The sequence below is a fragment of the Marmota marmota genome, unplaced genomic scaffold, assembly GCF_001458135.2.
Source record: "Marmota marmota marmota unplaced genomic scaffold, marMar, whole genome shotgun sequence".
NCBI lineage: Eukaryota > Metazoa > Chordata > Mammalia > Rodentia > Sciuridae > Marmota > Marmota marmota.
This window is the reverse complement of record NW_026000242.1, coordinates 4,958,489-4,970,518: the sequence shown is the minus strand read 5'-3', so window position 1 is coordinate 4,970,518 and position 12,030 is coordinate 4,958,489. Positions and strand designations below refer to the sequence as shown.

General features: G+C 52.6%; 1 protein-coding gene and 1 long non-coding RNA gene across 7 annotated transcripts in view; one reads left to right on the top strand and one right to left on the bottom strand.

Moving 5' to 3' along the window:
- Window positions 1-1,906: 1,906 nt before the first annotated feature.
- On the bottom strand, window positions 1,907-10,770 carry Mcam (melanoma cell adhesion molecule). 5 transcript variants are annotated; one of them, XM_015489737.2, is made up of 17 exons: window positions 10,640-10,770; window positions 10,287-10,354; window positions 8,409-8,533; window positions 8,111-8,315; window positions 7,952-8,022; window positions 7,771-7,858; window positions 5,879-6,058; window positions 5,638-5,759; window positions 5,383-5,545; window positions 5,162-5,280; window positions 4,947-5,088; window positions 4,673-4,794; window positions 4,425-4,566; window positions 4,235-4,330; window positions 3,900-4,047; window positions 3,481-3,598; window positions 1,907-2,995 (listed from the first exon to the last, which is right to left on the bottom strand). In XM_015489737.2, exons 2-17 carry the CDS (start codon window positions 10,351-10,353, stop codon window positions 2,966-2,968), a joined length of 1,938 nt encoding a protein of 645 aa, XP_015345223.1. In that variant the 5' UTR covers window position 10,354; window positions 10,640-10,770; the 3' UTR covers window positions 1,907-2,965. The 5 variants fall into 5 exon arrangements, with proteins under 5 accessions (XP_015345223.1, XP_048651712.1, XP_015345224.1 ...); XM_048795755.1 differs by having other exon boundaries at window positions 10,725-10,743; XM_015489738.2 differs by having other exon boundaries at window positions 10,598-10,642.
- A 60-nt stretch (window positions 10,771-10,830) lies between these two features.
- The window catches only part of LOC125613915, a 5,194-nt gene continuing 3,994 nt past the window's right edge, over window positions 10,831-12,030 (top strand). Inside the window, exons 1-2 of one of the 2 annotated variants that reach the window (XR_007344505.1) lie at window positions 10,831-10,962; window positions 11,708-11,877. This is a non-coding gene — a long non-coding RNA (uncharacterized LOC125613915). Of the gene's footprint in view, window positions 10,963-11,704; window positions 11,878-12,030 lie in introns of both variants that reach the window. The other variant, XR_007344504.1, reaches the window with a different exon arrangement.

The following is a 12,030-nucleotide window of genomic DNA, read 5'->3' as shown; positions in this document are numbered from 1 at the left end:
CACTGCCTCCCTGCACAGGCCCTGAAGTGGGAGTGCTGGGTGCCTGTTTCACTTCTTCCTTCCTGCCTACCTCTGACCCCATGGTGGGTGAGGGTAGCCATGCTTATGGCTGTCTTGAAACTGAAGAGGCAGAGAACTACTTGAGTCTGTAAACCATGTGTTCTCTCCCATGGCCTCTCTCTCTCCTGTCCTGTTGTTGGGGTGAACGAGCCTATAGTGCAATGCCTGTGGAGAGGAGATGGCTCCTGACCTACCCTGCTCAGTACTGTTTTAGTGTCTTGGCCTTGAATGACAAGCCCAACTTCCTGCTGAAACATGTGGCAGGGCATGGCAGCTATGAGGTACCTCCTACATCTGCTTTCTGGCTGTGGTTACTTGGGATTTTTAACCTTATATATCTTTTTCCTTTATTCAAAACAATTTTTAGCACACTGAAAAAAAAAAAAAAAAAAAGCCAAACGTTTTGTGCCTTTCTAAGGCAGCACTGTATCCAAGGCTGCATTTTAGGACTTAATATGGAAATGCCCGAGTCTGAGCTCCTCTACCTTGAGTATCCTTAGCCCTAGAGTCCAGGGAATAGGAAGAGTCTCTCTGGCTGGAGATGTGGCACACAAGAGACTAGTATGCCTGTGGTCCCTTTGCTCTATCATGAGGCTTTTTTGGAAGAGAGCAGCATTGTACTTGGGATCATTTGTTTGGTTCCAATCAGCAGCTTAGTTATCAGATTGAATGCTTTGTCTCTTGCAGGAGACAAAATGTTCCACAATTTCCAGATATACTCTGGACCATTCCAAGTGCCCCAGCCCCCTGATCATATCAATGACCCTGTTGCATATGGAGAAGTATAGGTGGACTCTCCTGAAAAGGGGAGGCAGTTTTTTTTTTTTTTTTTTTTTTTTTTTCTTTTTTGCTGGATCCTGAGCCAGCCTAGACCTCCTGCTTCTTCCTCAGACTTGGATTTCCTTTCATTTGAAGTCTTTAAACTTAAAAGCATTAAGTAGCTAGTGCCCTCTACAAGGTCTGCTTTTCCCCAGAGAAGGGCAGCAAGGAATGTGTACCAGAAGCCTGTCGGTATTATTATCGTAATAGGTTTCAGCAGGAGGAAGTTTTCTATATAGTGACATTTTACTTATCGTTTCCTCAGTTCTTCCCTGCCTTTAACTAATAAAGAATTGGGAGATAGAAACAATTCTTTATAAAATCCTCCTTATTCAAGATTTTGAAATTCTTGACCTGGGTGGGGCTGGAGAGAACTTGATGTTTTCTCTAGAATGAAGAGTCCCAATTTGTATATCAGTGTTAAGAAAACAAAACAGACACTTAGGTAAGATTTTTGTGGACTATTTTAAAAATGTGTCTGTCATTAATATAAAAAAATATATATTAGCAGTATTTAATCATCCTCACCTGTAAAGAACAAGAAAAAACAGAAGGTAAATATTCTTACAGAGAATAGCAGAGCTTTAAGATTCATTTTCATTTTAAGTCCATTGTTTTGCCAATGTATTAATGTTTAGAGGTCTGTTATACTAATGTTATTTATTAATTTTTTTTCTCCATACACAGTTAACTAAAGAGCTTTTCAAGCACCCATGTCTGTAAAAGAAGTATTTTTAAATAAAGTTTCTTTTGTTGTAGCAGACTCAAGTTCTTGCTCATTTGGGAGGTAATATATGACCAGATACTGAGGGCAGCACCCAGAATCAGATACAGCCCCTGGCCAGCAGTCTGCCAGGCCCCACATGCTGCTGAGAGATGGCGGGGCTAGCCTCTCTGGGGCAGAACTGGAACCAGAAGAAACCCTGGTCTCCACTGGCAGCTGCAAAGGGTTCTGTGTTCTTTTTGGTGCAGGTGAGAAACCCCAGGTACCTGTGGTACCCATGATGAATAGAAAGCACTGCACAGCTTCCAGGACAATTAAGCTTTATTTTTCTCTCTCTCAAACACACACACACACGCACGCACGCACGCACGCATGCACACACACATAGACACACATAATTTGCAGATTTACATACAAGAAAACCACATGAGCAAGCATGCATGTGACTACACACACACACACACACACACACACACACACACACTCACACACATTCATATACCCCCCAAAGCTCTAGCCAGGCCCCTGGTTTTTTCATCCCTAAGTACCATTCTCCTATTGGGCCCTTGTAGAGTCTAGGCCCATTAGCTCAGTTTATAGAAATTTGGTGATAATATAACTATAGCCTTAATCCCCATAAAGGACAGGTCACCTCATCTCTCTCCCTCCATCTCATCTTTCAGTCTCACATGATCCTTTGAGGCACTGGGAGCCATGTAAATGCAGGGGCTCAGGCTCAGATGTCTTCACAGGAATGTCACCCGGCTTTCTCCCTGCAGGACATTCTTGAGGAAATAACACCAGTTCCTGATTTGTGCCCGAAGAGAAAATGTCACAAAAGCGGCAGGCAGGAAGTTATAGCAGCGACTCTGCCACTACTTCCGGATACTACAGCGTACTCTCCAGAGCCAGCAAAAGTGACATTCTGTGACAGTGAACAGGCACCTGGGCCTTCTCATGTCAGGGGTACAAATGAATTACCAAAGCCAGCCTGGCGGGGGTAGGCAGAAAACCAGCTCGGATGGGGGCTGGTAGAAGACAGGTATTTATAGCTATAGCATATTTAAGGAGAAAACATGTTCTACAAGAAACTTCAGTCACTTGTGGGGAACTGAGGCCTCTTCTGAACATCGCATAAGTGGAGATAGAGGTGGACTGGGCCCTAAAAGGGGGCCTCCAGGGCCAAGTGAGGTCCTTCTTGGGATGGCTCTGGCCCTAGCCCATAGCCCTCTAGAATGGATCTGTAGGTGTGCTGGAGCAGGGGTCTTCTCTGTAGTCCCTTTAGGGGCTTTGGCTGGGGAAAAGAGTGAGCAGGGAGCCAGAAACTGTCCAGGTGAGGAGAGAGCCAATGTGATTCCATGGCTAATGCCTCAGATCGATGTATTTCTCTCCCTAAAAATGGGTAGAAGAGAGGGAAACATGGAGACAGTTAGCAGAGTTCAAGGTGAGATCACTAAGAAGAAGGAGGGAGGAATTGAAGCAGAAGCTGATGAACTTGGTGCAGCATCATGGAGGGAAGAAGCTGGGGTGGGTATGGGGAGCAAGGAAGGACAGACAGCCCCTGATTCTGCCTCTGCACTGGGGAAATGGAGGCCACACTTCACGCTTCTGTCAGGAGCCACAGGCTTTATTCAGGAAAGGTGATGGTGATGGGACCAGGGCTTTGCCCTTAGCCTTTCTACAGGGTCTCTCCGCCACTTGCCTCACCCTGCCATCTGTAAGTAGTGTTTAGTAGGCAAGATGGGCCTGCTCCCTTTCTCCAACCAAGAAGGAAGAAGGGCAGAAAGAGTTAGTGTTCGGAAACGAGCACCATTAGTCCCTGGCACCCCCAATCCCTGAAGATTTATCAGACACTGGCCATAGGAACTGCCTCCTACCTGGTCTCCTGGAGCCCTCTTGTCACCGCTGCTGCCCTGTAGGAGGCCCATCTCTTCTGGGAGCTTATCTGACTTAACTTCAACTACAAATTCACTCTTATGAGACGGGGGCAGCGTGCTGGGAGGAGGGAGGCGAGAGGTTGGCAACTTAGGGGCAAAGGGGGGGGCTGCTAGGAAGGATGCTTGGATGGATAGATGGTGGGCTCTTTGGGGGCTCTGGGGTCAGCTCAGAAAGGAAGCAGGCAATGAAAGAAGGTGTGGGGGTGGGTGCTGGGCAGGAAAGCAGGGCATACCCAACCCAGGGTCCCACTCTTGCTTCTAAGGGGTAAGTGGGCCTTGGGGTAGATGACATGTGCCTAAGGAGGCAGCAGGCGGGGCAGCAGGAGAGGGGGAGGGTAGCAGGGGTCTGTCATGCTTACATCTCTTGTTTGCCTGACCGCCCACACAGCAGCTTGCCCTTCTTGTAGAGGAAATAGAGGATAGCGCCCAGCACAGCCAAGACCAGGATACACACGATCACAGCCACAATGACCACGCCCTTGCTCTCCTGCTCCGGCAGCTTTTTCTCTGTCACATAAAGCCACTCCTAGTCACTCCTGGCCCCAGGCTGACACATTGCCATTGCTGCCCCACCCAGCCCAGAGCAGGCAGAAGATGGGCCGCCACTCACCTGTCTCAACATTGCTCACCACTATGGGGACAGGGCAGAAAGGGTGCCCTGGCACAGCCCTGTTCTCTTGCCAGGCCCGCTTACCTGTGGAGGTGCTGTTGGCTCTGGCATGAGGACTGGCAGTGGAGGTGCTGAGGCCAGCTGTTTTGCTGGAGTCTGGTGTGAGGGTAGTTAAACTGACTGGGAGGCAGAGGGAGGGAGTTAGGAGAAGCTCACGTTAGTGCCCGTGCCTGGGCATGCCCCTGCCATCCTCTGCAGGGATATGGCCCCTCACCCAGCTCCAGGATGATGATGGTGCTGTTTCTGCCCAGGGAGTTGGAAGCTGTACATTCCGCGCCCCTCTCCAACAGCTCTGGGGTCACAAGGACATTGAGAGTGCTCAGCACCCTCTGTGAATCTTGGTATTCTTCACTTGCCTGTGAAGAAGGAGGCAGTTCAGTGGGTGGAAGGATCTCCGGTTATGGCTGCAAGGCCTGGGCAGGGATTAATAAGCGTGGAGGAAGAGGCCCCAGGCCTGCTTACAGTGCCATTGATGTTCCAGGAGATGGTGGGCCGAGGATGTCCTGATGCTTCACAAGACAGATTAAGCATTGTATTCTCTTTCACCCACACCTTCCTCTTCTTTGATGCCATCCATGGGGGACCTTGGGGAGGTAGGAGAGGGTGTGGCAGCAAACTCAGCAAGCTTGCCTCCCCTTCCCCACCAGAGCTCCCAGGGCAGCAGTGGCTTTCTAGCTCCAAAGAGCTCAAAACCACCTGACTTGGGGTGATTTGGTCTCTGCCCAAAGGGCCTCACCAAAAATGGCCACATTGACTAGCTGTGTGCGGTTCAGGCCAGGTACGCTGGGCACAGATGCCACACAGCGGTAGCCTCCTCCTATCTCCCGTTTCAGATGGTCAAAGTGAAGTACAGGCCCCTTTTCCAGCACTTGGCCTGTCTGGGGGAGAGGTCGTTCAGAAGGTCTCAGAAAGAATAAGCTGTTGCCCACAGCCCCAGATCCACCTGGATACCTTTTCTCTCAGCCACTGGAACTCGAGGGCCTGGTTACTCTCTGCCTTGCAGGTCAGTGTAAGGCTACTGCCTTCTTGGCCCGCAGGGGCTGCGGGACTCACGTCAACATCAGACACATCTGGGGGCACAGCAAGAGTGTCAGCCTGGGCAGGACAGGGCAGGGCCAGTTCCCTCTTGCCCCAGCTCAGCCCCCCTGTCCTGGGGGGCCCCAGCCCCTCACAGTTCACCAGCAGCTCCTGGGGTTCACTCAACAGTGGTATCGTGGTTTCTAAGTCCAGACCCTGGCATTCGTAGAGCCCGCTGTGCTGCTTCTGGGCAGGCTCCAGCACCAGGAGGCCATTGTCAGTGGATCTTTCTTCCTCCATCTCCCTGGTGCTGGGATTCTGGGAGAGGAAGAAGCAGTGAGCGGCACCGCCCAACCACTCTATCTGTATCTGCCTGCACCCACTCTGCAGCCAACACCAAGCCCTCACACCTGCTTGTGGATGCTAAAGGGAGGTGTGGGGTTGCCATCCGCCAAACATCTGATTTCCACACGATCCCCTTCCTTCAGCATTCCCGCAGGCTCCACTTCCAACCACACTTTTTCCGCTGGGTCTGTGTAGGCAAAGGGAGTTGTTCTCAGCCCAAGAGGTGCCCTGGGCTGAATGGGAACAGGTTGGCAGGAATTTCCACCAGGCCCACTTCAGTGAACAGATGGACAGGTCAGTACTCACAGAAAACGGGGACAGTGACTTCCCTAGATTCCTTCATGTGGTTCCCACTGGGCAGTCGGTAACTGAGCTCACAATAAAATTGGGCATCTTTGTCTTCCTTAACCAGCTGTACCTTCAGAACACTCTTCAAGGTGTATAAGCCACTTGACTCCACGATCTGCGAGGACTGAATGTGGACACCTGGGCAGGGAGGAAGGGGAGCAGGGTCTGGCCCCAGCCCCACCCTGTAGTTCCCACCATGTTGGCAGGGGAGCATCTAAAGACCCCTGCCAGCTGGGCATGGGTGGCACACACCTGTAATCCCAGCTACTCAGGAGGCTGAGACAGGCAGGAGGAACAGCAGTTTGAGGCCAGGTTCAGCAAGTTAGCAAGACACCATCTCAAAATAAATAAATAAATAAATAGCCCTGCCTCTGTCAAGTGGCCAGGGTCAAATGCAACCTGGCAACTTTTCAACCCAGCACTTTTACTGTGCAGTATCTACCCTAGAAAAACATTCACACAACAGCATATATACAAAGATGTATGCCAGTATTGCTGCAGCAACGTATATGAGGTGCCTGGGAGTGCAGTCCGTGGTAGAGCATATGCTTAGCATACACACAAGGGTCTAGCTTCACCCCAAGGGCCAAAAACAAAACAAATTACCCAAGATGATTAGAAAAATGAGACATGCTAGACTCATCAAGCAGGAACAGCAGAGTCTAAAACTCTGCAGCAGGCACAACAAGTACATCTACACAGACTGAGCTACAAAGATTACACAAAAGAAACTGTCTAGGGCTGGGGTTGTGGCTCAGTGGTAGACTACTTGCCTAGCACGTGTGAGGCACTGGGTTCAATTCTCAGCACCACATACAAATAAATGAATAAAATAAAGGTTCATCAACGATGAAAAAAGTGTATTTAAAAATAAATAAAAGAAACTGTAGCAATGCATACCACACTTTAATAGTTCTCAGGGTTTGCCAACCTGACACTAATGATGTTTCAGGCTAAAAGTGAGTCTTTGTGGTGGGGCATCCTTTGCACCATACCAAGTGTAGCAGCATCCCACCTCTACTCACCAGATGCCAATAGCACCCCCTATACTTTTGATAACCAAAACTACCACCAGACACTGCCAAATATCCCCTGGTGGGGTGCAAAAGTCAATCCTGGTTAGAGACCACTGATTTAAATAATAAAATGCCTACATACTTCTAGAGATATTTGTGTGTGTGAATAAATATACAGAAATGGGCCTGAAAGAACTGACAGCAGAGGTTACTTCTGATAGTAAATCAGAGGAACGTCTAACTTTTCTGTGCAATTCAAATTCTTGGAACTGGGGCTCTAACTCAGTGGTAGAGCACTTGCCTACTAGCAGGTACAACACCCTAGGTTCAACCCCAGCACAGGGGTGGCGGGGGGGCCGGTGATATCCTTTATCAAAATATTTCCAAACATCACTTGTTGCCGGGTGCACTGGCACATGCCTGTAATCCCAGCAGCTCGGGAGGCTGAGGTGGGAGGATCATGAGTTCAACTCAGTGAGACCCTGTCTCTAAAATACAAAAAAGGGCTGGGGATGTGGCTCAGTGGTTGAGTGACCCTTAGTTCAAACCCTGGTACCAAAAAAAAAAAAAAAATCACTTGTTGATTTATTTTTTACTTTTTCCAGTTCTGGGGATTGAAACCAGGGCCACTCTATCACTGAGCTATACTCCTAGCCCTTTTTACTTAATTTTTATTTTTGAGTCAGAGTCTTCCTAAGTTGCCCAAGCTAACCTCAAATTTGTGATCCTTCTGCTTTAGCTCCTAAGTCATATTTTTTTTTCTTTTTTTAGTAAAAGCAAAATTAAGTGGTTAGTTAGTCCCTGTGTGGTACCACAGGCAAGAAGGGTACTCACGATTTTTCTCCTCCATCAGGGGCAGACGATTCTTGTACCAAATGACTTGAGGAATGGGGTACCCATTCCTCCCTATACAGGTGGCGACCTAAGAAGGAGAGGGTATGAGTCTCCCTGCCTGACACCCCGCCAAGGCCCACCTTAGCTCCTGCTTATACTTGGTCAGCCCAGCATATCTCACCTCCTCAGGCTCCTTGCTGTTCACAGAGATGCCCAGGGCACTGGTCTGGATGGTTGGCTCCTCTGGAGCTTCTACAAGGGGAGGAAAATCAGCAGGAGCACTGGAGCCCGCTTCCCATGATCCATACTGACGTGAAGGCAGGAAGGGAGGGGCACTCACTGAAAACACGGAGCTGAATGCGGTGCTCCTGGAACCAAGGACGCTTACTCTGACACAGGAAGATGCGCTCATCATGGGGCATGACCTGAGTCAGAGCCAGAGCCCCTGGGCCCTGGAGGCTGAGGCGGTGCTGGTACTCCCCAGGCTCACTCTGACCCTGGCCCTGGCGCACACGGAAGATGAGTGTGGGCTTCTCCTTGTAGACCTGAGGGGATGGGACAGAGAGGTAAGGGTCCTGGGTCTACATGGGGGGCAGAGCTTCCCACCTCCCACTGCCCCTAAGAGCTCAGGAACTCACAGAAAACCAGTCCACATGGCTGAGGTTGCTCAGGGAGTGCGAAGGGCCACACCTCAGAAGGGCCGTGTTGCCCACTTCCACCTCCACCATCTCTGGTGTGGGCTGCTCCGCCTCTCCAGGCACACCTGGAGGGAGGAAGGGGTGTACCCCAGCAGCTGTGTCAGCTCCAGCTGCTCCCCATCCCTTCACACTACTCCCTGCAGCTGTTCTCCTGCCACTCAGGAGGGCCCGAAGAAGGCCCTGTCCATTCCTAACCCTCAACCTCACCCTGCCTGCCCCCAACTCACCTTGCCCCTCTCCTACTGCAGGGGGATCCTGGTCCTCAGAGCGAAGACTGAACATGGGGCACTTCCCAAATGAGGATGGCAGAGGGGAAGAGGGGCAACATGAATAGGCTCTGGGCCAAGAGGAAGGTTCCTTTCCTCCTAGGTCTCCTCCCCTGCTCTCTGAGTGAGCTCAGAGTGTGGGAATGCAAGGCATGTGCCAGGCTGGGGCACACAGGCCCCTTTGTGTCCCCATCCCCAGGGCAGACGTCACTATTCTACCCTCTGCCTACCCCCCCCCAAGTCTCCTCCCTAAACCCCCAAGAAGACCTAATGAGCCAATCTGGCCACACTCTGATCTCATGCTCCCTAAGCAGTACGGCAATGAACATTCCACATACACTCAGGGGATCTCGTCCTGGGAATCTGGTGAGTATGGAGGGGTCAGAGTCCCCCAGGGGTCAGGACAAGGGTCAGGGAGTGGGCAAGAGTGACATTAGTGGCATTAGTGGTGCTCCCAATCCTGTGAGGAAGTTATGTCACTTGACACCATCTGGCCGGACCCTAGGATGCCTGCCTTGATCTGGCTCCCAGGCAGAGAGGGCCAGTGCAATGGTCCTCAACCCAGAGCAGAAGCCTCCGATTCTTGACTCTTTTTCCCCAGAGCCAGAAGAGCAGGGCAGGGTGCTGCGGGACCCACTGCAGCTATGGAGCCCTATTTAGCCCTTTCCCCAGAAATAAGGTCAGCCTAGGAGGCAGTAGACTGGAATACTCCAGGGATATGGCTGGCACTGGGCATGAGGCCAGCCAAGTGGGTAATGCCCAGTCCAACCCTTCCCCGGGCGGATAGCGGCTGGGATCAGGGTAGGAGCCAAGAGTAACACGCGATACCGCTGCGGGCCATACAAGGGCAGCATGGACCCCGGGAGGGCCCAGCTACTAGGCGGTTCCAGAGAAAAGCTCCCAGGTGCTTGGGCGCTTTTCCCACCAGAATGTAGTCCTTAAATTAAGTCCACTGGTGCTTCCACTCTAGAAATGCTCCATCCCTCGTATCTACCATCTATGCCGGTCACCGAGGAGTCGCGAGGCGACCCACACTGCCTATAGCCCGTGCCAACGCCCAGCCCGGCGGGAGCAGCCGTTCCTCCTCCTCTTGCTCACCTCCAGCCTGGCGCTAGGCCCAGGACGGAGGGGGAGGGGTCGGCGCACCCCTCCAGCTAGAAAAGCTGCCTTTTCCAGCAACAGGCGGACGCCGGATTCAGGGGTTGGGGATGCGCGCTGGTTGCGCCTCCCATCCCGGCTCCAAAAGCCGGTCCCCAGAGTGGGCACCTGCGGAAAAACTCTCCAAGAGCCTCGACTCCACCCTTTCTCTGGCGCGGCAGCAGCCTCCACCCGGTCTTCCCAGTCCTGATCCCGGATACTCTAGAATCCAGACTGCAAACTGGATGCAAAGAATAGTTGCACGCGCGCAAGGCGCCAGGGAGCCCGGCACTCGGGCACTGGGGCTCAAATCCCCGGCGCCGCCGCGCTCCGGGCTCTGCTCTCCCGCACGCTCCCCCTGAAGACCCTCGGCCCGGGCGCTGCGGGGCACGGGTCCCCCAGCCAACTCACTCACCAGTGGCGCGGCGACAGCAGCAGCAGACGACCAGCAAGAAGGCGCAGAGGAGTCCGGGTAGATCCATGCTTCCCGGCCGGAGGACGAGAGCCAAGTGAGGAGCTTGCGACTGCCGGGGGCTGACGTCAGGGGGGGGCCGGGGGAGGGGGGCCCAAGCGCTGGCCTGCCCCGCCCCGCGCAGCCCCCTGCCCCCGCCCCCGCGCGCAGCAGCCCTAGGGGGCGGTCCCCGGTGCGCCGGCCCCTAAGCTGCGCTCCAGAGCGCGGCCGGAGGTAGGCCGTAGCCCGCCTTCCAGCCCCCAGTTTGAGCATACCACGGGAGCAGTGACAGGTGTCTTGGGGCCGGACAGACTAACCGAGGAAGCAGCGAGGAGAAGCTGGTCCGGATGCCCAGAATGGCCCAGATCGCCACAGCGGTGTTCACCCCAGCTCAGACCTTACCAGTGTAGCCCTGGGGGACCTCCTGGCGGAGGAATAGCGGATCAGGTCCTCTGTGTCCCTTATGGGAACCTCCCATTCAGGCTCCTCTGCTCCGCCTCAGAGAAATTGGGCCAGCTTTGGACACCTCCCAGAATGATTGCTCCACTGCGCGGCTGCTGCCGGTCTGGCACTGCCCCCAGCCTGGCTGTCCTGGCAGCTTTGGGGGAAGAACCGTGCGCCAGGTTCCACAGACCCAGAGGTACCTGCAGGGGGGAGTGGAGAATGTGCCTTCTAGTCTGTCCCTTCTAGTCTGTCCTTTCAAGCCCAAACTCCCGCAAGTCCGTGTTTAACTAAAAAAGGGAGGGGGCTGAACTCAGTGACCAGAGGTGCTCATGCTTGTCCAACCCTGAGAATCCTGTTCCTACCATCTTTTCTCTTTAAACTTGACCTGGGACTCAGTTTCCTCCCACCAGAATAAGGAAAAGAGAGGGAAGATTTAAAGGATGCTGGATCCAGCTGAGCGCGGGTGATGCATACCTGCAATCCCAACTACTAAAAGAAGCTGAGACAGGAAGATAACATGTTTAAGATCAGCCTGGGCAGTTTAGCACGACTCTGATTAAAGAATGAAAAGGGCTGGGGCTGGGGCTGGGGGTTGTGGCTCAGTGGTAGAGCACTTGCATCGCATGTGCGAGGCACTGGGTTCGATTCTCAGCATTGCATATAAATAAATGAATACAATAAAGGTCCATCAACAACTAAAAAAAAGAAGAAGAAAAGGAATGAGGGAGCTGGGGATGTAGCTCAGTTGGTAGAGTGCTTGTCTTGCATGCACAAGGTCCTTGGTTCAATCCCTAGCACTTGGAAAAAAAAAATACAGTCTCCAGTTTGACCCCTAGAAATCTCTTGCTTTTCCTGATGGTTGAAAGGACCCCTGCAGCAGTGCTTTACTGACCCCCAACTCCCCCCCCCTCCCCCCCCACCCTACTGACTTGGTTCAGCAGCTGGAGGAGGAGCACATGCAGGAGGGATCAGATCTGGTTGCAGAAAGCCCTGCCTGAGCTGGGTCAGTCATTCAGCATGGTGAGGGGAGCCCAACAGCTACCCTTTTCCCCAAACTGAGACTTCTACCTGAGTCTTCTGGCCTCCTAAGACTCCAGTACCCTGGCCTCTGGTAAGGATCCATATATTTTGGGACTTCTTCATCAGGTATGGTCAGATTGGGGCCTAGATCTGGGGTGAAAGTCTGTCTCCCACCAGGCAGTCTTTCTGCTGGCTGGGGGGGGGGTCAGGAGCAGGGTTAGGCAGGCGGAAATGCCAGAGATGG

What these genes read in the sequence shown, in the direction of transcription:
- Mcam (XM_015489737.2), bottom strand. Translation starts at nt 10,353, where the DNA reads ATGGATCTACCCGGACTCCTCTGCGCCTTCTTGCTGGTCGTCTGCTGC. An exon ending in CCTTTAGCATCCACAAGCAG is followed by an intron (nt 5,546 to 5,637) that starts GTGTGAGGGCTT and finishes TTCCTCTCCCAG; the next exon opens with AATCCCAGCACCAGGGAGAT. An exon ending in CGGTCAGGCAAACAAGAGAT is followed by an intron (nt 3,599 to 3,899) that starts GTAAGCATGACA and finishes CCCTCCTCCCAG; the next exon opens with CACGCTGCCCCCGTCTCATA.